This window comes from Protopterus annectens, chromosome 12.part0, assembly GCF_019279795.1.
Source record: "Protopterus annectens isolate FY-2018-M chromosome 12.part0, PAN1.0, whole genome shotgun sequence".
NCBI lineage: Eukaryota > Metazoa > Chordata > Ceratodontiformes > Protopteridae > Protopterus > Protopterus annectens.
The window spans coordinates 782,622,739-782,646,481 of NC_056746.1; the positions used below are offsets into that span (position 1 = coordinate 782,622,739).

The 23,743-nt window shown below is 40.8% G+C and overlaps 1 protein-coding gene across 2 annotated transcripts in view; it reads right to left on the bottom strand.

Annotated features, from left to right (window-relative positions):
• LOC122816798 (C-Jun-amino-terminal kinase-interacting protein 3-like) overlaps window positions 1–1,545 on the bottom strand; it is an 855,263-nt gene extending 853,718 nt beyond the window's left edge. For both annotated transcript variants that reach the window (XM_044089825.1, XM_044089824.1), the window contains exon 1: window positions 1,467–1,545. In XM_044089825.1, the coding sequence (XP_043945760.1) occupies window positions 1,467–1,498 (32 nt within the window). In that variant the 5' untranslated portion in view covers window positions 1,499–1,545. The remainder of the gene's footprint in view (window positions 1–1,466) is intronic.
• Between the last annotated feature and the right edge of the window lie 22,198 nt (window positions 1,546–23,743).

Consider the following 23,743-nt stretch of genomic DNA (forward strand, 5'->3'; position numbering starts at 1 on the left):
GGTTGCCAGAATCCAATCTCCAACACAAAAACCAACATGAGTTCATCACCAAAAGGAACTGTTAGACAAATTTGCCTCAGTTTTTAAGAACGAGATGGGAATAGTGGTAGACATGGTCTACCTAAACTTCACCAATGCCTCTGAGTCCTGCACAGGAAGTTGCTAGTAAATTGCAGTGAATGAGAATTCAACTAAGAACTAAAGTGGTGCAAGGTTGAAGGACAGAACTCAGGGTTGTGAAGAAGAAATCAATGTCAGGAATACAGGAAATAAAAAGTAAACACACAGGGTTGACTGTATCCAGCGTTCCTTAGAGTGTGTTGAAGACAAGTTTAAGGAAAAACAGGAAAGGAGCAAGCCTTTTTACTAATGACACAAACATAAGTGCAGCACTGAAGGATTGAAGATGACTTAAAAAGGCTGAACAAGTGTACAGAAAAGTGACAGATAAGTTTAAATGCAGACAAATACAAAATACTGCACTTTGACCACAATACCCTGGTGTGAAATGATCAGCAGAGGGGAGTGGTACAGATGGTAAAAAAGCACAAAAAGAATCTGTGGATGCTGGTCACACCTGGAATGGACCACTACAAGCTCAGTGAGCGAGCAGGGCAGATGTACAAGAATGCTGATATGTATCCTCAGATGGACAGATTCTTGAAGCAAAGATGCAATGCTTCCACTTTACTAAGCCCTGGTCAGACAACACCATGAATGCTTCATGTAATTTGAAAGGCCGTAAAAGATAAGGGAAATTAGGCTGCTGGAAAGAATCCAGTGGTATACCACAAGAAAGGTACTCAGTATGCAGGAGAAGGGATATGATGAAACAAACTCTTTTCTTACAAGACAAGATACAGCAGGAACATTATATGGGTACATACTATGATATTACGAAGAAATGAATGAGTTATTCTGATGAGGAATGATGAGCAGAAAGGATCAGGCAGCAGAATCAACTACTTATTTATCTATCTATCACCTGTTTATTTCTATTTATTAATTTTCCTGGATTTGTGCAAGAACTTCTTCAGATAGAGCACTGAACACAAATGGAAGGGTCAAATGGAATAAAGTGGTACAGAAGAAATCCAAGAAAGCTTTCAGGATAGAAGGGGAGAGGTACAGAAAGGGTGAGGGCAAAGAGGGGATAAACTAGAAATAGAAAGCTAGTACACTTAAAGGACAGATTGGCTTACTATCCACTTTTGTCATTAAGCTAACAACATAGCAATATCGATACGACCAACAAAACAGGACTTTCACCTAGTATCAGCTTCTTCCATCTTAGCTTGATTCCTCAGTAGATGAAACACTTGAGACATGAAGTACTGTTTTAAACAAGCTTAGAAAAAACAGACCTCTCATTTGAATCTCTTCAACTTTGGTGCAGATTAATTTGTGAAGTTATCAAAAATGTATTTCCCCTTGTTTTCTCATGCCTCCCAGAAAAAGATACTCACACAAGGCTCAAGACAGAGTCCTTCAGCTTCATAGAGTGCAAACATTTCTTCCAGTTTAAGACAGCTGAGTGAATATATAGCCTGACAAAACAAAAACAATAGTTCATTTGTTATAGATTTTATTGAAAATGGAGTTTAAAATATAGAGTGACACCAATACCATTATGTTTTGTAACATGCTACTTAAAAATGCTCATACGTTACAATTATCTTCTACAATGCATGCTGAGTGATCGTTCTGTGCTCTGAATGTCAAACAAGACATGATGTGTTCCCACTGGTTATAGTATCATCCTCTACATCACAATCCATGAATGAACAATTTCAATGCAATTTGGTTAATTAAAAAAAATTATTAGCAATGTTGGACAAAATGAGGACATTCCTCTTGCTCCCCTTCACTTAATATGACATCTTCTGTGTTCACACAGGGCCCTAAACATCTCATTGCATTACCTGTGTTACTAACACTAATATGTACAGAATTTTCTGGTGTCCCCCCCCCCCCCCACACACACACACACACCCTGTATAGGAATCTGCAGTTTACATATTATAACATTTAAGCATTGCACTTACAGCCTATGCTGAAGAAAAATGTGCACTTGACTTGCACTGAAACTACAGTTTAGTTGCATTTTCTAACAAACTTGTAAAGTCAGTAAGGCCACCCTTGCTCTGTAAGAACTGTTGTATAGTACCTCTGTTCCTGTGGTGCACAGCTGCAACCAGGAGAGACACGGGTTTTATACAGAATAATCATACATATATATTTACAGTGTTTAAAATGCAGTAATAAGTACTTCACGATAGCGTTAGGTTACCAGATGCATCTGAGAAACAAATACAAACCTGGATGTCCTATCAGCCTCATCATCTCTCAGTCTACACACAGGCTGGACAAGTAGTTACTCATTATAAACACAAAGAAGAGTGGTATGCAAATATCATGAACATACACATACAAAATAACAAAGAATTAAAAGCTTCAGCCTAGGACCTGAATACAGATCCTCCAAAATACCATTCTGGGTACCAACCTGTAGAATTGCTGAATCAGTTTTGTAAATACCTAACTCTTAATTCATTTTCAGTAGTTTGAAAAAAAAAACTGTGTTGGGGCAAAATGTCAAACAAACTGCAGACTCTAATATAAATGTATTAACCTTAGTATCAAACCAGTTAACAAGATGTTATTTTTAAATAAATATAATAATTCAGACTGTATAATTAATCTTCTTCTTTTGGCTTTTCCCAGTTAGGGGTCGCCACAGCGGATCACCTGTCTGCTCAAGATTGGCAGTAGAGTTTTACGGTGTCAGGTTGCCAGCCCGGCGCCCAACCTTCCACGGAAGGCACACACACACACACACACACACGCACTCACACCTAGGGTCAATTTAGAGTGTCCAATCCACCTACAGCATATCTTAGGGATGTGGGAGGAAACCGGAGCACCTGGAGGAAACTCATGCGACCACAGGAAGGACATGCAGACTCTGCACAGAAGGCAGACTGTATAATTGTTTTTTAAAAAGATATAATGATTCAGACTGTCTAATTAATAGAGGGAGTTTATTCTACATGCATACCATAGAATGTGCTAGAGACTTTGCAACAGTTCTACAGCTTCCAATTTTTAGTGACTACTTACACCACCTAGTAATTTGAATAGAATCTGTAAACTCAATGTTTAGTAATAATCGGAGCTCCTCGATCCTTAATTCCCAATAAGCTAGATACAGCTTTCCTCACATAAATCTATAACTTATGGAAAAAAATACATATAAATTTAAATCTAGCTTGATATGGAATATTTTTCATCTAGGAAATTCTGTTTGTAAATTTCCTCTGTATTCCTTCCAAAATTAATAAATTCACCTTTGGTATATGCATAAAATGTCATATTATATTTGATAACAGGTTGAAAATATGCAATAAATATTTTTTAAATAATTCTTTATTCCTTGAAATAGAAACAAAGCTCTTAAAATTAATGCTACAGCTTTAAGTGTTTTGGTTTTAATTACCTGGAAAAGTGATCTAAATTTAAAATTATTACAAATTATAATGCCCGAATCCTTATATTCTAACAAATTCGATAAAACTGTGTTTCCTAATTTCACCTTTATATCCAAAATAGGTTTCCAGAGTAAAAGACCCCACATTTATCTTTATTAATATTTAGCCCCTTATAATTTAACCAGAAAGCTGCTTTACTCAAGTACAGATTAAATTCTATATCACTTGATGTTATAACTTGTCCAAATTTAATATCATCAGCATATTCTGCTATCTAGATAGAGGACATCTGAGAAAAAAAAACTATATTAAATAACATTGGGTAACCCAGCCACTGGGGATGCACAAGCCAGTGCATTTCTTCGTGCCGGTCCCAAGCCCGGATTAATGGGGAGGGTTGCGTCAGGAAGGGCATCCGGCGTAAAACATTTGCCAAAAGAGATATGTGGAAAACAATACAGATTTACATACCGCATCGGTCGAGGCCAGGGTTAACAATGACCGCCACCAGTACTGTTAGCCAACAGGGTGCTGGCGAAAATTGGGCTACTGCTGGCCGAAGGAGGAGAAGGAGAAGAAGAGGGGGAAGTCATGTCCAAATGTAGAAAGAGAGGAGAAAGGTTAGGAATGTGGTAGCGAGGGTAGGAACTTTGAATGTTGGCAGTATGACTGGTATAGGGAGAGAGATAGCTGATATGATGGACAGAAGGAAGGTTGCTATATTGTGCGTGCAAGAGACCAGGTGGAAGGGAAGTAAGGCCAGGTGTATTGGAGGCGGGTTCAAATTGTTCTATCATGGTGTGGATGGGAGGAGAAATGGGGTAGGGGTTATCCTGAAGGAACCAGTATACCAAGCCTGTTTTGGAGGTGAAAAGAGTGTCAGAGTGATATTTATGAAGCTGGAAATTGATGATGAAATGATGAATATTGTTAGTGCATATGCTCCACAAGTTGGGTGTGCGATGGATGAGAAAGAAAATGTTTGGACTGAGTTGGATGAAGTGGTGATGACTGTACCCAAGGGTGAGAGAGTAGTGATCAGAGCAGATTTCAATGGGCATGTTGGTGAAGGGAACAGAGGGGATGAGGACATGATGTGTAGGTATGGTGTTAAGGAAAGGAATGCAGAAGGTCAGATGGTAGTGGATTTTGCAAAAAAGGATGAACATGGTTGTGGTGAACATGTATTCTAACAAGAGGAAGGAGCATAGGGTGACATACAAGAGTAGAGGGAGATGTACACAGGTGGATTATATCCTATGCAGGAGGGCCAGTTTGAAGGAGATTGGAGACTGTAAAGTGGTGACGGGGGAAAGTGTAGTTAGGCAGCATAGAATGGTGGCCTGCAGAATGACGTTGGTGATCAAGAAGAGGAGGAGGAGGAGTGTGAGGGCAGCACCAAGGATCAAATGGTGGAAATTGAAAAAGGGTGATTGTGAGGTGGAGTCTGAAGAAGAGTTAAGACAGGCACTGGTTGGCAGTGAAGAGTTACCGAACAGCTGGATAACTACAGCAGAGCTAGTAAGGGAGACTTCTAGAAAGGTGCTTGGTGTGACATCTGGACAGAGGAAGGAGGACAAGTAGACCTGGTGGTGGAATGAGGAAGTACATGAGAGTATACAGAGAAAGAGGTTGGCGAAGAAGAAGTGGGATTGTTAGAGAGATGAAGAAAGTAGACAGGACTATAAGGAGATGAGGTGCATGGCAAACAGAGAGGTGGCAAAGGCTAAGAATAAGGTGTATGGAGAATTGTATGAAAGGATAGACAATAAGGAGGGAGAAAAGGGCCTGTATCAACTGGCTAGACAGAGGGAATGAGCTAGGAAAGATGTGCAGCAGGTAAGATTGATAAAGGATAATGAGGGACACGTGCTCACAAAAGAGGAGAGTGTGTTGAACAGATGGAAAGAGTACTTTGAGGGGCTGATGAATGAAGAGAATGAGAGAGAGAAGGCTGGATGATGTGGGGCTAGTGAATGAGGAAGTGCAACAGATTAGCAAGGAGGAAGTAAGGATAGCTATGAAGAGGATGAAGAATGGAAAGGCTGATGGTCCAGATGACATACCTGTGGAAGCTTGGAGGTGTTTAGGAGAAATGGCAGTGGAATTTTTAACTAGATTGTTTAATGAAATCTTGGAAAGTGAAAGGATGCCTGAGGAGTGGAGAAGTGTTTTGGTACCAATTTTTAAGAATAATGGGGATGTGCAGAGCTGTAGTAACTACAGAGAGATAAAATTGATCAGTCACAGCATGAAATTATGGGAAAGTGTAGTAGAAGCTAGGTTAAGAAGGGAGGTGATGATTAGCAGCAGTATGGTTTCATGCCAGGAAAGAGCACTACAGATGCGATGTGTTCTCTGACAGCATTGATGGAGAAGTACACAGAAGATCAGAAGGAGTTGCATTGTGTCTTTGTGGACTTAGAGAAAGCATATGACAGGGTGCCTAAAGAAGAGTTGTTGTATTGTATGAGGAAGTCAGGAGTGTCAGAGAAGTATGTAAGAGTGGTACAGGATAGGTAAAAGAGTAGTGTGACAGCAGTGAGATCTGCAGTGGGAACGACAGATGCTTTTAAGATGGAGGTGTGATTACATCAAGGATCAGCTCTGAGCCCTTTCTTATTTGCAGTGGTGATGGACAGGTTGACAGACGAGATCAGACAGGAGTCCCCGTGGACTATGATGTTTGCAGATGACATTGTGATGGGTAGTCAGAGTAGGCAACAGGTTGAGGAGACCCTGGAGAGGTGAAGATATGCTCTAGAGAGGAGAGGAATGAAGGTCAACAGGACTAAGAAAGAATATATGTGTGTGAATGAGGATAGAGGAATGGTGAGGATGCAGAGAGTAGAGTTGGCGAAGGTGTCAGCAGTGATTTGTGACAGACGAGTGCCAGTAAGAGTGAAAGGGACGGTCTACAAGAGGGTAGTGAGACCAGCTATGTTACATGGGTTGGAGACAGCGGCATTGACAAAAAGGCAGGAGTCAGAGCTGGATGTGGCAGAGTTAAAGATGTTAAGATTTGCACTGCGTGTGACGAGGGTAGACAGGATTAGGAATAAGTATATTAGAGGGTCAGCCCAGGTTGGATGGTTTAGAGACAAAGCCAGAGAGGCGAGATTGCCTTGGTTTGGACATGTGCTAAGGAGGGATACTGGGTATATTGGGAAAAGGATACTAAGGATGAAGCTGCCAGGTAAGAGGAAATGAGGAAGGCCTAAGATAAGGTTTATGGATGTGGTGAGAGAGGACATGCAGGTGGTTGGTGTAACAGAGCAAGATGCAGAGGACAGGAAGAAATGGAAACAGATGATCCGCTGTGGTGATCCCTAATGGGAACAGCTGAAAGAAAAAGAAGAAGATGATTAAATAACATTGGGTCCAGTACTGAGCCTTGCAGGATCCCTTTAAGCACATCAGCCCAATTTGATACCCAATGTATAATACATGGATTTATCAGCTTTTCATGCATTGCATCAATAATTACATTATGTGGAAAACTGTTCAAAGCCTTAGAAATATCTATATGCTATATATCTATATACCATGACAATACTTGATCCAAAGCCAAAGTGACAGGGTCATACAAAGTTGTCAAATTAGTAAATGTTGTCTATTCTAGGTACATCCAGGTTAAGACAGATCCAACATCCATCCTCGATCCTCAACCCCCTTTTTTCATTCTGCACATGGGGTCTGGGTGTCACTCTCAACAGTGACAATCATCCTGAGCCAAGATTTACACCACCAGGTGGCTAGCCCTGCTGCAGTAGTTCATCCATACTACTCACTTGCAGCTATGACCAATATAGAGTGTCCAATCCACCTACTGCATATCTTTGGAATGTGGGAGGAAACCACAGCACCCAGAGGAAATTCACGTGACCACAGGGAGGACATGGAGACTCCACACAGAAGGCACCCCAGCCAAGAGTCAAACTTGAGAACCTCTTGCTGTGAGGTGGCAACGCTAACTGCTGCACCACCACCCTGCAATCCAACAGATAATCCTTTAATTCTGTAATCAAGACAGATATGAAACAGCTCTCAAAACTCTTACCCAGCAATGGAGTTAGACTAATTGGCCTATAATTTAGCAATAATCCATGACTTGGTGTGGGTATCACAGGATTAACCCACAGCAGGAGTGGTTTAATCATGAGGGAGATGCCAGAGTTATTGAACAAAGCCAATCGTGGGTTAATCCTATGATATCCACACCTGGTCAATGGTTATTGCTATTAAACAATGACATTATTTAAGAAAGAAATTGCTTACCTTTCTTAAATAATATCTTTGTACAATAGAGCTATAGTTTTCTTGCGCATTTTCCTAGTTTACTGAGGTACACCACCCATGTATGGGAGTTATGTTACCACTCTTGCACAGTACATCAGTACAGTGCAGAATCTCTGTCGCTGTTTTTTTTTTTTCACAAAATGCAAGAAATCTGAACCAATCCCAACATAATGGAGGGACGAAGGTCCAAAAATAGGGACAGATTTTAAATATTGCTCTTATAAACTTAGAATGTTCCTGGAATTAGTTTTGTGTTAGCATGCATTTTCAAAAGGATATGAACCCAAACTTGAAATGTCTGTCCTTATTTAATGACTTCAGTCTCCAGTAGCTTGCCAGAAAAAAAGAAAAAAAAATTATAAGGAACAGAACAAAATGATGAGGCAAAAATATGGACATAATCTAGACAGTTGAGAGGTACAAGAGGGAGAGCACAAAAATACAAGGAAAATCAGATACATTTCTGTTTCTTTAGTTTTGCAGAACATACCTGATTTTTCTTATATTTTGCTCTGTCCACTAAGCATATCCCAGTAGAAAAGTCTGGCTGCTTAATGGTACTTCAGTGGCTGGATGTTTTTGCATTGGTATATGCTCGATTTACAACAGGCACGATGGTTGGATTGTCCAATCAACATGCATGTTTTTGAATGGCAATGTGCCATTATTGTATAATTGGCGATATTATTGACTGAACTACCCTTGAGAATAGGAATAACATCTGCACACTTCCAACATAAAGGGACATAACCATAAAATAACACTGTATTAAAGGATACAACAAGTGTAGAAATATATTCTGTGTAAGTAAGCCAAAAGCATCCTGGTAAGTTGTCAGGACCGAGAGAATTGTTCTGCCTTATGCTGCCCAACGATGTTCTTATGGTGTCCAAATTAAAAAATGGGCTGTCATAAATATAATCCTCAAAGGTATTCCTAATATAACAGCTGACCCTGTTCATGAAATCACTCAAAAAATCTTTATTAAATACCTCAGCCAATTCTACACCTTCATTTAACACTTTTTTATTCACAATAATTGGGCCCAATCCATTTTTTCACCTTTACATTTCTGAACATGAATAATTTTTTGATGAGACATTAGACAAAATATGTTCTTCATATTTACATTTAGCTTTCAGTAAAATTTCTTCAATTTCCCACTAAATTATAAGCTATTTCAGCTGTAGCAGTCTTACATCTTTTCCATATACAAAACTTCTTTTTTCTTCAGTAATTTAGAACATGCTGTGCAAAGTTACCACTTATAACTGGAAGCAAAGCTCTCTTCACCCAAGACTGGACTAGACAGTCAAGAGGAGAAGGTAAACACTTGCACCACACCACACTCAGCACATAGTCCCTCAAAACCTACACCACCAAAACACACACATAGAAACACAAAACACACACCTACATTCGCAGAGGCTCTCAGTAAAAACCTGCCCAAGCAACAGGGACCTCCAAAGCAGAAACACAAGCAACCTCCACCCCCCAACACAACACAAATGACACATAGCCCACAAACTCAGTGTGCCACTCAACCACAGCCTATAAGGCATAACAAAGTACCCAACACTCTAGTCATAGGTGACTCTATAGTCAGGCACACTGATGTTCCACTCACCAGGCTAAACAAGGAGAAAGTTACTGTCAGCTGCCTGTCGGGTGCCAGGATCTGCCACATAACGCATGCACTCAGGTCACTCCACAACAAGTACAAATATGACTCTGTCGTTGTCCATGTTGGTGTGAATGGCCTGAGACGTACCTCCTTGGACTACATGAAAAGGGACATGGAGGAGCTGTCCGATCTTGCGGTCCAGGCAGGTATGTCCCTAGCCCTGAGTAGCATCCTGCCATCACCCAGAATGATACCACAGTACAAGGACAAAATGATTGACTTCAACAATTGGCTAAGCTTCTGGTGTCATTCTAAGGGGATCCAGTATCTGTCTGCCTGGGATGACATGATCGACAAGCCATGATGCTTTGCCAGAGATGGCCTGCACCTGTCGCCCCTGGGATTCCGGATACTGGCTAAGGCTCTAGCCACCCCTATAGTGCCTTTTGTAGGCAAGGTTCAAATGACAAATTCACCACCCTAACAGATACATGCAAGAAGAATCTGAGGGTATTGCTACTCAATGCTAGAAGTCTAAACCTCAAAATGCACTCTCTCGAGACACTCCTTAAAATGGAGAACATTGACATCTGTGCAGTGACAGAGACCTGGTTCAAGGCTCCAGAGAGTCCCCCTGCATTACCAGGCTATAATTCATACTACACCTTTCGGCCACCTAACCTGGACCGAAACACTAAAGGCGGAGGCGTGTCCATATTCATTAAGGATATCCACACATCCAGGCTAGTTGCTCAGCATAATGCATCCGAGTTTATCCAAGTGCAACTAACTCTGGGCAAGACCACAATCCAAATTGTAGCTTGCTACAGATCCCCCACCATGCCCCAGGATTCCCACTCCTCATTTCTTAATACACTGGAAAATATTAGGGTACAACCTAACACCCTAATAATGGGTGATTTCAACTACCCTACCATTAACTGGGAAAACTACTCATGTACCAACTCTTGTGTTCAACGTTTTCTGGAATTCATAAATTCCAATGCCATGGATCAACTTATCCACACCCCCGCCAAGGGCAGCAATATCCTAGACCTGGTTATTACCAACATGGGCAACTGGTGCTCCACACCAGAGGTCAATTCCTCGTTGGTCAGATCTGACCATAAGCTAATCACCCTAGATATCCACATCCCTCCCCCACCCCCCATTAGGGAAACCACAGTAAACAATTTCTCCAAAGCCAACTTCACGCTTCTTAAGACAGAAGTGGCAAACTTCATGACACCCATGCTGACGGACAATAGAGGTATGACTGCTGAATCCTACACAAATGCACTTTATAAGCATTTACATGAGTGCATGGATCGTGCAATCCCTAACAGAACCAATATGCTATCCTCCAAAAAAAGGAAGCCAATCTGGTGGTCCCCTGCCATAAACAAACTCTACAACAGAAGAAAGAAACTGTTGCAAAAAAGAGTAAAATTCCATGATTGGAGAAACTCCCTGGTCAGCTTCAGTAAGAAGCTGAGATCCCTCATAAAATCCTCCAAAGCTGGTTATGAAAACAAAATCGCCACTGACTCTAAAGACAACCACAAGGTATTCTATAGCTATGTCAAGAATCTCAATGGCAACACTCAGATCTGCTCTGAGTTACAGCACAATGGCACTAAATATACAGAACCAACGGATATTGCCAACATCCTGGCAGAGAGGTTCAGTGCTAACGTTACCCCTCTGTCATCCCCTGAAGGGCCCATCTCTATACCAGAAGAATGCAAAGTTCCTGTAATCTTAAATACCAATAGAAGTAAATGTTATGGTATTTAAGGTGAATGCATGTAGAATAGTTTATCTGATGAAGTTTGAAACTTGTTCAAACAAAAGCACTAACCGTTTTTTTTTTTGCTATTGGAATCATTAAATACTTGGTGTTTTTATATTTCTCAGCTTGTGGTTCTTCTCATTTTGAATGTTCCAGAGGTGCTTGGACTTCAGCCTTGTGTGTTTTTGTATTAGTTTGGTGACTTTGTGTTTTATAATACTTACAGTAAATAATCAGCTATCTAACAGTAGGTTATACAAACATGAGAAGAGTGTCAACAGTATACGTAAAGCAATATAAATTACACCAAACACATATGCTAAAAACACATTTCCAGTATTCATAATCATATCATGGAGTCCCGTGGATATTCTTAACCTCTACAGCAATTTAAGGACCAGACTGGAAAACTGTGGATACCCCTTGAGCATCAACAGGAAAAAATCTAAGTTATGAATTCAGACAACACTGAGAAACTGATAAAAGAAAATAAAAAAGTTAAACTACCAATACAGATCAAGCAGTATCATCTCTCTCCTGCATTACAGGTCTTTAATGATGATTTCATGGTAGAACACCATGGCATGACAAACAGCCCTAGCCACAGTGGCTTCAGACTGAAAGAAAAAAATATAAGGGGACACAATACATATCAGCTTGGGAAGAGACAGTAGACAGTCTTAACTGCTTTGAGAGAGATGGCCTGCATCTCTCCTCAAGGCTTCCGTATATTGGCCAAAACCTTGTCCACCCCCATAAAGCCTTTTTTAGGCAATGTCAGTCTTATAGAACTTCCTACATAACTAAACAGAAATTGAACAGCATTAAGGTATTGTTGCCCAATGCTAGAAGCCTTAAAAAAACTCTATACCCTGGGAGGACTACTAAACCTGGAAAATATCAATATATGCATCATCACAGAGACCTGGTTCAAGACCAGGGAAAGCATTCTAACAGTGTAGGGCTTCAAAGCCTATCACTCCTACAGGCCTATCATTAGACAAATGCACTAAGATGGAGGTGGCATTATAGTTTTAATAAAAAAAACACACATTCAGCTCAAACTTCACCATCCTCCAAGAAAATAAACTTCACCCCCCCCCCCCCAATATTCTCAGATCATATATAAATATCTATACCACCTCCTCCCAAATCTCCAAAGAATAAGTTCTCATGGCACTATCTGAGGTAAAGAACACTATGACTATGGGGCCAGAGAATATACTATGCTGCCTAGTGCTTAGCCTGAAACATGACTTTTCAGATCCGCCCCCACAGAAACTTTTCAATATTATCCTCAAAGCAGACTTTGTCCTGGTTGAAAAGAGGATAGCAACAGTCAACTCTTGCATAAAGGTGGAGCTTCAATGGACCTGGTTATTTATAGACCAATAAGCCTGACCAGTCTCATTAGTAAAGCTATGGAAATGATCATTATGGAATTAATAAAGATACAGGCTCTCAACCCAACCCACTCTGGATTTGTCACAGGCAGGTCCTGGCTACTTAACCCAGTCAACTTCAAAAACATCGTTAAAACAATGGATGAGGGAAAAGACTGCATAACACATACCTAGTGTTAAACATCAACCCACACTCAGGCATCATAGACAAACTCTGCCAGCTAAATGTTAACCCTATGTAACTCTGTGAATTGCAAACTGGCTCACAAGTAAAACACAGGAAGTAAGGATGGACAGCTCTACCGGCTTCAAAAGACCTGTCACTAGTGCAGGCCCCAGGCCACTCCTCTTTGGCATTTACTTCTAGGAAGTCAAAGCTAATGTTAAAGGTTTGTGGCTGAACAAGTTTACTGATGACTGCAAACTTGGTGCCATTGTAAACTACTCAGAGGACATCAAGATATCCTGTCTCAGACAAATAGTTGGTATGGATAGACATATGTCTGGATGGATATATGCCAAAGAAGGTATGATATTCAAGTCAAAAACATGGACTAAAACTTAATGGCAAGACATGTATAAATGTATCCTTTGGCAAGCATGACTCCCTTTGTAACTATCACATTCACAATACCCCTCTGAAAATTGATCCCATAGTTAAAGATCTGGGAACCTATGTTGACAATGAACTGTCCTTTGATCACCATGTATCCACTGTTGTAAGGAAGTCCTTTATCATTGCACAGCTTATATCAAAAGGTATAGCATCCAGATCCAGTAATATCAGTATTCCAATGTACAGGGCACTCAGGGTGATTTTTGAGTATAATGCCCCTTGCCACAACCGGAATGTACACAATGTTTTCTCACTAAAAAATCAGGAGCCTAAATCATGAAGACTATGAACACGATTTAATATCCTTGTCTCTCTTCTAAATATCATACAGGCTACTGAGAGGCGACCTCTGCCTCGTGTGTAGAACTTCAACAAACCCTATTCTGTCAAACTTATTACACATTTGCAAATCCAATGGTGTCATAAACACCCACTCAAGGGATCTCAGGTTTTTTTTGCAAAATAAATAGAACATTTTGGGGGGATAGGTATGTACTACAGACAATACTACTTCTGTGGAGCAATCTTCCACTCCACATAAAACTAGTTACACTTCTCTTATGATGTTCAAACATAATTTGGATGAATGGATGGGTAACCATAAATTCACCCCAAGTTCAGCATGTCTGTCCCTCATAGATAGGGGTAGCATGTAAATGTCCTAACCTATCCTGGTTTGGACCTTTTCTGGGTTATTCATATGCAAATTGTAAAGGGTAAGACTACCAAAGGAATGTAAATCTAGACTTCTTAAGATCCCCACACATCAACAGCCTAGCAAGTACATGCGAGTCTATGAACTATTGTCTTGAAACTTTGGTAAACCTAAATGCAGCAGTACAGTTACATACCCATCAGCTTCATAAATCAATCCCAACTATTTCATACTATGTTCACGAAAAAATAATTAGCCGCAAATAAGAAAATACAGTCTTTCAAATGCTATCAGTATGCCTTCTCATTCAGTGTAACGACTGTTTGTAATTAATTAAGTTGGATGCATCTTATATAACAGACATTCCAATATCACATAATCATTGTAGCCACCATTTCTTCAGTTTCTAATAATCTTAATACTAAAATGTCTGTAAATTAACATAACATACTCCATATGGATTCTTCTGCATAAACCACTTTCCTTGCTAATTCTTCTTGATACAATTACAGACATGGTTAAGGAGGTTGGGACTAAGCATCTGACACCATCTTGCCTAAGCTGCTGCAATAGAAGCATTAAGAGCCTGGCGAGCTCTGTAGGCAAGCAGTATACTGCTTGGTGAGGAGAGTGCATATGCACTTCTTGAATACAGCCATTGTGGAGTGGTTCCAAGGCCCTTTTCAGCAATGACTTGGGCTGAAATCAATACAAAATATTAAATAAGACATGAACATTTACATATTGAAGATTACATATAAGGTGAAACAGATTAAACAGTATAACACTAAAAAAAGGAAAAATGCAGTCAAAAACACTGAGATAACTTTCTGTACAATATAATAAACTACACCATACCCTAAAATGAAAGCAACTTTTTCAAAAGGACTAATTTTTTTATATTTCATACTTAATTTATCCCACTTTATCTTCATACAATCTGATGTTTCATACTAATCTTTTCCAATCATATTCCCATTAAGGAGACTAACTATTTTGTCTATAATGTGGCAGATGTTAAGTGGTAATAACAAAAAGTCCAGCTGGCATAATGGTTAAGGTCTTCACCTCCCATGCACAAGGTACAAGATTCAATCTTGACCTCCAGCCAATGCCTGGTTGGAATTTGCATGTTCTCCCTGTTTCTGTGAGGTACTTCCCACCTCTGAAAAACATGCTGTGTATTTCCATCTCAAACTCATCGATGAATGGAGCTGTGGGCAGCTGTACAGATTCTACATGGTGACCTATAGGAGGATGAGTTGTATAGACCAACTGCTTTGGGCATTTACTGTGGTGCACAGTATCCTCAAGATAGTAGAACACAGATCACAGACTGTGCGCCGTGGCAGGGCTAGCCACTCAACGATTTAAAATATGGTTCTGGGTGACTCTTTCAGGTTGACTAATGCCTCCAAATGGGTGATAAGTGGGTTGAGGACCTGGCCTACTCCAACCTACCTAATGGTGGGAGGGATGTATATGCCCTATTGGACAGTGTGTGCCTGACATAAGACCCAGCAGTTCTTGGTCAATAAGTTACTGGTCAGCCAGTATCCAGTTGCCGAGCCTGATTTACATGGGATAGCTCTGTTGAGTGAAAGCTGGACATAAAACCAATCAACTTGCACTCAGTGTAGGTTCAGTGATAGGATGCAGCATGAAAATGGATGAAGTAATGATACTGAGGAGGCTAGACATTCTATGTATCCAAGAGACAAGATGGAATGGCAGTGCAGCAAAGACACTTGGTTTGGGATCCAGAGTCTACTACTCAGGAGGAAGACAGGCTAGAAATGGTGTGGGAATTCTGGTGTGTGTGAGAGAGAGAGAGAGAGAGAGAGAGAGAGAGAGAGGCTTCAGAAAGCAGTGAAAGATATCATCAGAATTAGTGACAGAGTCATGCAATCAGATTCCAGTATTACGATAGGGCAGTATTCATAATCTCAGTCAATGCCCCACAGCAGGGTTGTGATAGTGAGGAAAAGAGTGCATTCATACAGCAGTTTCAGGACCTACTAGATAAAACAGGACAACATGAATTGGTATTGATAATGGGTGACTTGAATGCACATATCAGGATAGGCAGAACAGGATATGAGGATTGCCTGGGTCTACATGGGTGGGGCAACAGGAATAAAGAAAGAGAGGCCATTCTAGACCTCTGTCTGGCAAATAATGTGACAGTAGTGAATGCATGGTTCAGAATGAGAGACATTCACAAGATACAAGAGTTGTCAACATGCAACTCAGGTAGACTTCCTCCTAGTAAGAAAAGGGCACTGGTGTAGACTCAGTGATTGCAAAATCATTCCTAGTGAAACACTCAGCCCATAGCCTAAACCACTGGTTGCCAAATTCAGCTGTTAGCAATAGTCAGAGAAGGCACTAAGGTCAACAGAGACCAGGCTGAATAACTGGAAGTTGACTGGAGAGAAAGTGCAGCCGTTCAAGGAATTACTCAGGGATCTAGTACCCAAGAAGTGGAGGAAATAGGTGGAGTGGAAGAAGAATGGCAGCACCTCAAAACAGCATTGTGAGGACTACAGAACAGACGTCTGGCCGAGCAAAGTATAGAAATAAGGTACATAAGGAAAGCTGGTGGTGGATTGCAGAAGTCCAGGAAGTCATCAAAAGAAAGAAGGAGTGCAGGAAAAAGTGGGGGATAACAAAGATGGACCAGGTTATGAAGGAAAACTTGTTGGCTAAAAAGGAAGCTAAGAAGGGAGACACAGTAGCAAAGAACAGGGTATCAGAGGCATTCTACCACCTTCTGGAAAGTGACTCAGTAGGTGGTACAAATAAACTATATCAGGTTGCAAGACAAAGATAAGGAAGATAGTCAGACACCCTTCATAAGGGATGCCAGCAACAACCTGTTCACCAGTCCACAGAACATCAAGGGCAGTCGGAAGGAGTACTTCCAGGAGCTTCTGAATCAAGAAAACCTCATGGAAGAAGTACTGCCCTAGAAACAGCCTATGATGAGAGAAGAAGTGGAGTCCACCCTAGAAGAAGTAAGAACAACACTAAGGAAAATGAAGTCAGGGAAAGCATCAGGGTCAGATGAGGTCAAACTGGATATGATAAAGACTGGGTGAGCTAGGGAAGAAATGGCTTCTGAGGGTACTCAGAGCAGTGTGAAGAAAAAGGCATATCCCAGATGACTGGAGGATAAGCATACTTGTGCCAGTGCATAAGAACAAAGGGGGGCATCCACAACTATAGGCAGTAAAGAGGTGTCACACTCCTGCCACATTGCATGAAAGCACTGGAGAGGGTGACTGATAAATGGATACACAGAGTAGCAGAAAGTAAGATGGGGGTTGAGCAATTCAAATTTAGCTGCATGCATAACTGACCCAATGTTTGCAGTGAAACAGATAGTCGAGAAGAAGCTAGAGATGAGGAAAGAGTCCAAGTGGGCATTCCTAGACTTGGAGAACTCATATAAGAAGGTCCCAAGAAAGCCAATGCTCACTTATTCTATCTTTAAAACGCCTACTCGTCTTTCCAATATAAAATGCATTTTAAAGATAGAATAAGTGAGCACTTGTTGGATATTAAAAATGGGAAAGTTACTAATACACATTTTAAAATGCCAAGGGCATGTTTTTTTAATTTTTTGTATTGCAGCAATTGATCAAAGATGCACAAGGTAGAGTTTTAGATGTACACCTGGACATTTGTGAATTAAAGTGGCAACTGCATTTAGACGCAACAAATTATCCAGGCATAAATGATAATGTGAGCATTTCAACTATTTTAAACATTAAAGCACATTTTATGGTAGTTCCTAATGGTTTTAACTGTTTTTTGTATGTATTTTTATATTTTAGATGTTTTACATGTTTTATAGGTGTATTAACTTATTAAACATTCAGCTGGTTAATTTATTATGTTAATTAAGTTGCTAATGGGTATTTAAGGGTTGGGTTTCAGCATTGTGATGTTCTGAGGAAGTTCTAATAGTGTTTGGATGAAAACGCTTAACCTGTTTGTGAATAAAGATCTGGAATTTAGCAGCTGTGACCAGTGGTGTTTCTTCTTTGTTCAATAACTCTCAGTCTCTTACTGCAAGAAATCTGGACAAAACCCAACATAATGGGGGGACAATGACCCATAAATTGGGACAGATTCTACATATCTGCATGTTTAAACTTAGAAATGTACTAGAATAACAAGGTTTCTGTTAAGATACATTTTCTGAAAGATTTGAAGTCTGAAAATCAAATATATTAATTATTTTTTGACATCAGTCTTGAGATCATCCCATTGAAATGACAGAAAACTACACATTTTATAAGGAATAGACCAAAAGATACAAGGCAAAAGTCTGGACATACTATGAAAATTTGGACAGTTGAGAGATATGATATATGTATGGTCCAAACACAGTACAGGACAGTGTATACAGTGCAGAGTGCTGTGAAATTCCATTCCTGGCATTCGGTACAGATGTTGTGTAAATGATCTGTAAGGGTACAGGGACTGCCATATAAATTAAACACTCAGGAAGTGTGTGCATTGAACAGGGACACACAAATGAATTGCAGGAATAAACACAGGAAAAGAGGACAAATGAAACAACCTAATGCACAGCAGATGAGGACATGCCAATGGAAGACAGCTGAAGCAGCAACACCAATCACATATCGATATTGTACAGTACGGACTGCACAGTGAAAATGTATATTATGTGACTGTCACACAAGGTGACATAACAATGGGGAAGATGTCTGTGTGAAATAAGCATCCTTACATGAACAATGCAGAGGACATCTATCAGGGATGTTATATACAATTAAGGCAGGGTGCATTCTGTGAAGCTGTACAAAGTGATTTGCCTGAATATGAGTGTAATCTCAGCAGAGGTCTCCAGCAAGTGGGACTTGTGGACAGCATTAAAACAAGCATGCACAATCATGGACAATATCAGAATACTACTACCAGTAATCCCATGTCTCTGTCCTAACATATGTGATTTAGAGTAATCAGAAAGGGTTCTGCACAAACACACTATTATGACATGTCTGCACTCTAGTAGGCTAATCACACAGACTGTTCTGACACTGTACCATCTACTGAAAGTGTTAGGAGAGACACTACTGTACCTGTATGTGACATTATGATCACTACAGACTAGTTGACTGGTGTGCATATATATATGGCACAATTCACACTGACACAAATATTACCTATGCCATCAGTGTTGTCAAACTGCTATGTATGTACTGTGTACATCACCAGAACAGGTATCACACATCCATCTGGTGTAACAACTTGATGGGGTTTCCGCACCATCAGACAGGAATGTTTATGCCACAAAAAGAATACCTAGGCATGGCCAATAAGACATGTGACAGTTCACTGTGGCAAAGGTTGTACACTTCAATTACACATCACTGGAAGATGTGTAGTGAGGTACATAAAGAAGGGTGCATTGTACTTGGTTATTGGTAAGATGAGGCTGTGAAGTATGGAGGTATAATGGCCTTTCATGTGTAAGTCCTTCACATACTCAGTAGTTTTGTTACATACAAGGAAGTAGTCAGCACTGTGGCCACATGCTAGTGTACATTCCACATACCATCTACCCCAGGACACAGGTCACATACCTATTGGTGTGATGATTGGGTGTGATGTCTACATTATATTTGGGTTGTGTATTTTTCTTTTCCTGATGTAACAAATCCCCCATCTTTTTGTGTCATTGCAGCTGCTGTCATAGCTGTGGCAGCAATGTTTTGTGTGTGTTGATACTGGCTGCACCATACTAACATTACAATTGGTTTGGACACAGGATGTGTATGTCATTTGTGATGTCTGTGACTTAAATAAGGGACAGAAAAGGGCCTAGCAGACAGCCCCGATGTACGGACCTGATTACTGAACCTGAAATATAGTTCACGTCACACATTTCAACATATTTCAATGCCATGTATTGTGATACAGTGGTCTCCTCACTTGGTGATATAGGTGTTTATGGCAACATCTGACAGTATTGAATGAATACCTCACTGTGGAATTGTGTGAAATGCCTTGGGCTTGTCAAGTTCAAAAGGATGATAGTGCTGTCATCATGTATACCCTTGATGACCTCTTTGAGGACATCTAACAGATGTAACACACATGATGTTGCATTAGCAACTCACACAGGTCTGTTTCACACAGCTGGGATATTATTAGTGTCCACTTAGTAAAATGATCATGACTACATGTTGATCTACCTCACAGATGAGGAGAGCCAGGATATGTCTATATATGCACGCATCGGATGCTGTCCCTATCCCCCAACTCACAATGATGCATGTTGAAGTACACCCTTCTACAGGAACATAGTCTGTGTGGAAGGTATGTTGAAGTGTGCATTCAGCGGTGTCAGGAAGGTGTATGTGTTGAGTCATGCGATAGGCGATCTGTGATGTTGTCACAGCCCATTGATTCTGTGTGATAGACCTGGAAGAAGGTAAGACAGTGCATATTGGCTATCCTGATATGGCCTAGGTTTGGGCACAATCCCCCATGCAGGTATCATTGAGAAACTCACCAAGCTGGGGATTAACAGTTACATCACTAGATGGGTAACCAACTGGCTCACTGGCAAAACACATATTGTGAAAGTTGGTGAATCAATCTGTACCAATAGAGTGGTCACCACTGGCATACCCCAGGGATCTGTGCGTGGCACTTTACTGTTTGGACTCTAATTCTTGACAGTTCATGCTAAAGTATATGGCCTTTGGCTTACCATGTTTGCTGATTCTTGCATATTGGGAGCAATCACTGAGTCCACCTATGATGATAACATACTACAGAAGAGGCTAAGGCAAATAACTGTTGAAAAAGCCACACGGTCTACAAATAAATGCAAAATGTACTTTTATTTTGTTCTTCTGAAAAATGGAATTCCCTGTTAATTATGGCATTAATAATAGTCCTGCTATGCTAAAACCCAGTGATGCAAGTGCTGGGAACACAAGTAGATAGCATTCTGAACATCGACCGCCAAGTATCCACACTGGTACTTATAGACTACATTGTGCATATCATAAGTCATGCCATCGTATTCAGATCTGAGGATTATAATACAGCACTGTACTTGAACCTCATCAGAACACACACACACACACACACACACACACACACACACACACACACACACATACACACACACACACACACACACACACACACACACACACACACACACACACACACACACACACACACACACACACACACACACACACTCCCATGTCAGTTGACTGCAGTGAGAGTAGAACCCCTACATATCTAAGTACAAGTACACAGTCTACAGAGCTCAGTACTTTACACACGTGCCATGGCACAAGTCTGACTTTTACAAGGCTGCAGGATAACTTTAGTAGATGACATCAGCACTGGATGTAGGGGAGAAGATGTTGGGAGGCCAGCACAGGTTCATATGTGTTTTTACGCTAATGGCCTTAGGGTCTCCACAAGCCTAGCCAAGTAAAAACAAGTACCCTTATTGAGCATAGTCAGATGGTCATTAGCAGAGCAATTTTGTGATCATCATCGACTGCCCCTGTCCATGAGGGACATAGGTGTCACCCGTTGTCAAGGTTGCACTTGAATAGGGTCATCCAGAAGCACTGCTTCACATGCAGTGGGAGCTTATTCCAGAGGAGTGGCAATCACTGGGAGATATATATGTCTCTCCAGCATGTTCTGTTTATGTCACACTCTAGGTTGAGATCCCTGGAGCAAGTTATTCTTGTCCCATTTGATTTGCGGATGTCCAGCATCTCCAGTAGGTTAGGGTCTGAGACTGCTTTGTAGGCCAGGCACAGGTCACTTTTCAGAAGCCTGTATGATACCGAGTACAGTGAAGGGCTCAGTCTTTTGTACGATACTGAGTACAGTGACAGGGCTCAGTCTTTCTGTGCATATCATGTTTTGGAGGCCCTGAATTCTCCTAGTCAAAAACCTCTGTGGTTTCTCCAGTTGCTGCAGGTGTCTGGTGAGGTGCATACAGAAGGAAGCATTGTACTCAGTTAGTGGTCTGATAAGGGTTGAGTACAGCAGAGCTATGACCTCTCTGGTCTTGGATGTGATGCCCTTATTTATGAGGTGTGCAATGCCGAATGCATCTCTTACCACTATGGACAAATACTGATTGAAGTTTAGATTGCTATCAACCGGTGTTCCCAAGTCTCGCACCACTGAGTTTGAGCTTAGAAGGATGCTATGTATATCATAATTAGCAGGGGTGCTTCTTTGCCAAAGAGGACAATGAGGCATTTTTTGCATTAAGTTGCAGTCCATGAGTATGGCACCAATCATTTATGTGTGCCAGATATTTCTGTAATATGCTAACATCAAGAGAACTCTATATGATTGTGCCCAATTGACAGTCATCTGCAAACTTTGTAAGCCAAAGGCAATCTATCTTCACCTGGACTTCACAGAAATAGCTTCCAAACAGTAGGGGGCTCAGCACGGATCCTTGTGATGCTCCACTGGTAACTGGTCTACTGGTGGAGGTGGACTCCCAACTTTGATTGTACATTCTGTCAGTCAGCCAGTTGGCTAGCCATCTAGTAATGTATGGTTTAATTCCCAGATGGGAGATTTTCCTCTATGATACCTGAATGGAGGATTGTGTCAAATGCCTTGGCTAAATAAACATAGGCAGTATGTCTTGTTTTCCCTTATCCAGGGCTTTGGGGACATTATCAAAGAAGCCCACTAGGTTTAATAAGCAAGATCTCGCCTTTGCAAAACCAAAATGGGTCAAGACTGCTGTAGGCAACCTATGTCCCTGTGGATAAGGTCCAATATGATTCTTTCCATAGCCTTGCAAGCTGGTTAGGCTTAAAAGTCAATAGTTCCCTGGGTCAGTTGATGGATGTGTAGGCATGTTCAACTGTGAAGACAGTTCTAGTTCTGCATGTTACCAGACTGACATGCACTGCATATCACTCAAGATTTGATATTAATTTATGTAGTGTAGTTGATATATGTGTGTGAAGAAGTACTGAGACACCAGCATGTCAGTGCAAGGGGGAGGCAACACATGGATGCATTGTAAATATGTGACATACTGTTAGACAGGGCCTTCAGTTTGTTATGACTCCACATCTAGTTTCATGGCAAAAAGAGTAAATGGACAGTAAACAGCAGTAATACATGCTAATATTGATTTTACATAGCACGGCAGCAAGCAGTGGGTTTGTGCAATGGTTGGCATGCGAGATACAGACTTCCATTACTTTCCCTGTTTGTGCATAGTTAAGCAGTGCACAAATGCAGGCCACATTCTAAATGTGTGAAAGTTAATACTGAGTCTATGAAATACACCTGCTGCTTAGCTGACTCTGTAGCAGCAGCTGTAAATGCATTGACACATTTCTTTTTGAGCCCAGATGAGGCAGGGTTCGAATGCAGATGTATGTAATACTTTTAAATAAACAGTGATAATACATTCAGCATATGTTATTGTGTATGTTGACTGAACTTAGCTGGGTTAAGCGGCATTGTGTGGACATAAATGCAGCATTGTAAAGCCACTGTTGCTTGGAGTTGGTGTACGATGCCAAACTCTACACAAATATAGAGGCCAAAAAGTGAAGGGATCCATTGCTTATTCTGATACTTATGTGTGTTGTGTGTGATTCTATTTTTTGACCCGATTAAAGGTGTTAAAAAGGGGTAGATAGGAAAGTGGTGAAATGGGCAGCAAGCACAGGGTGGTACAAAAAGAAAGCACTACAGGAATGTGCAAGGGGGTTAGGAAAGAATCATAGCTATCCATTTCTTCAACAGTAAAAACTGATAAAATGTGCAGAATATTAGCAGAATTTGGCCAGGCGCCTCCACAG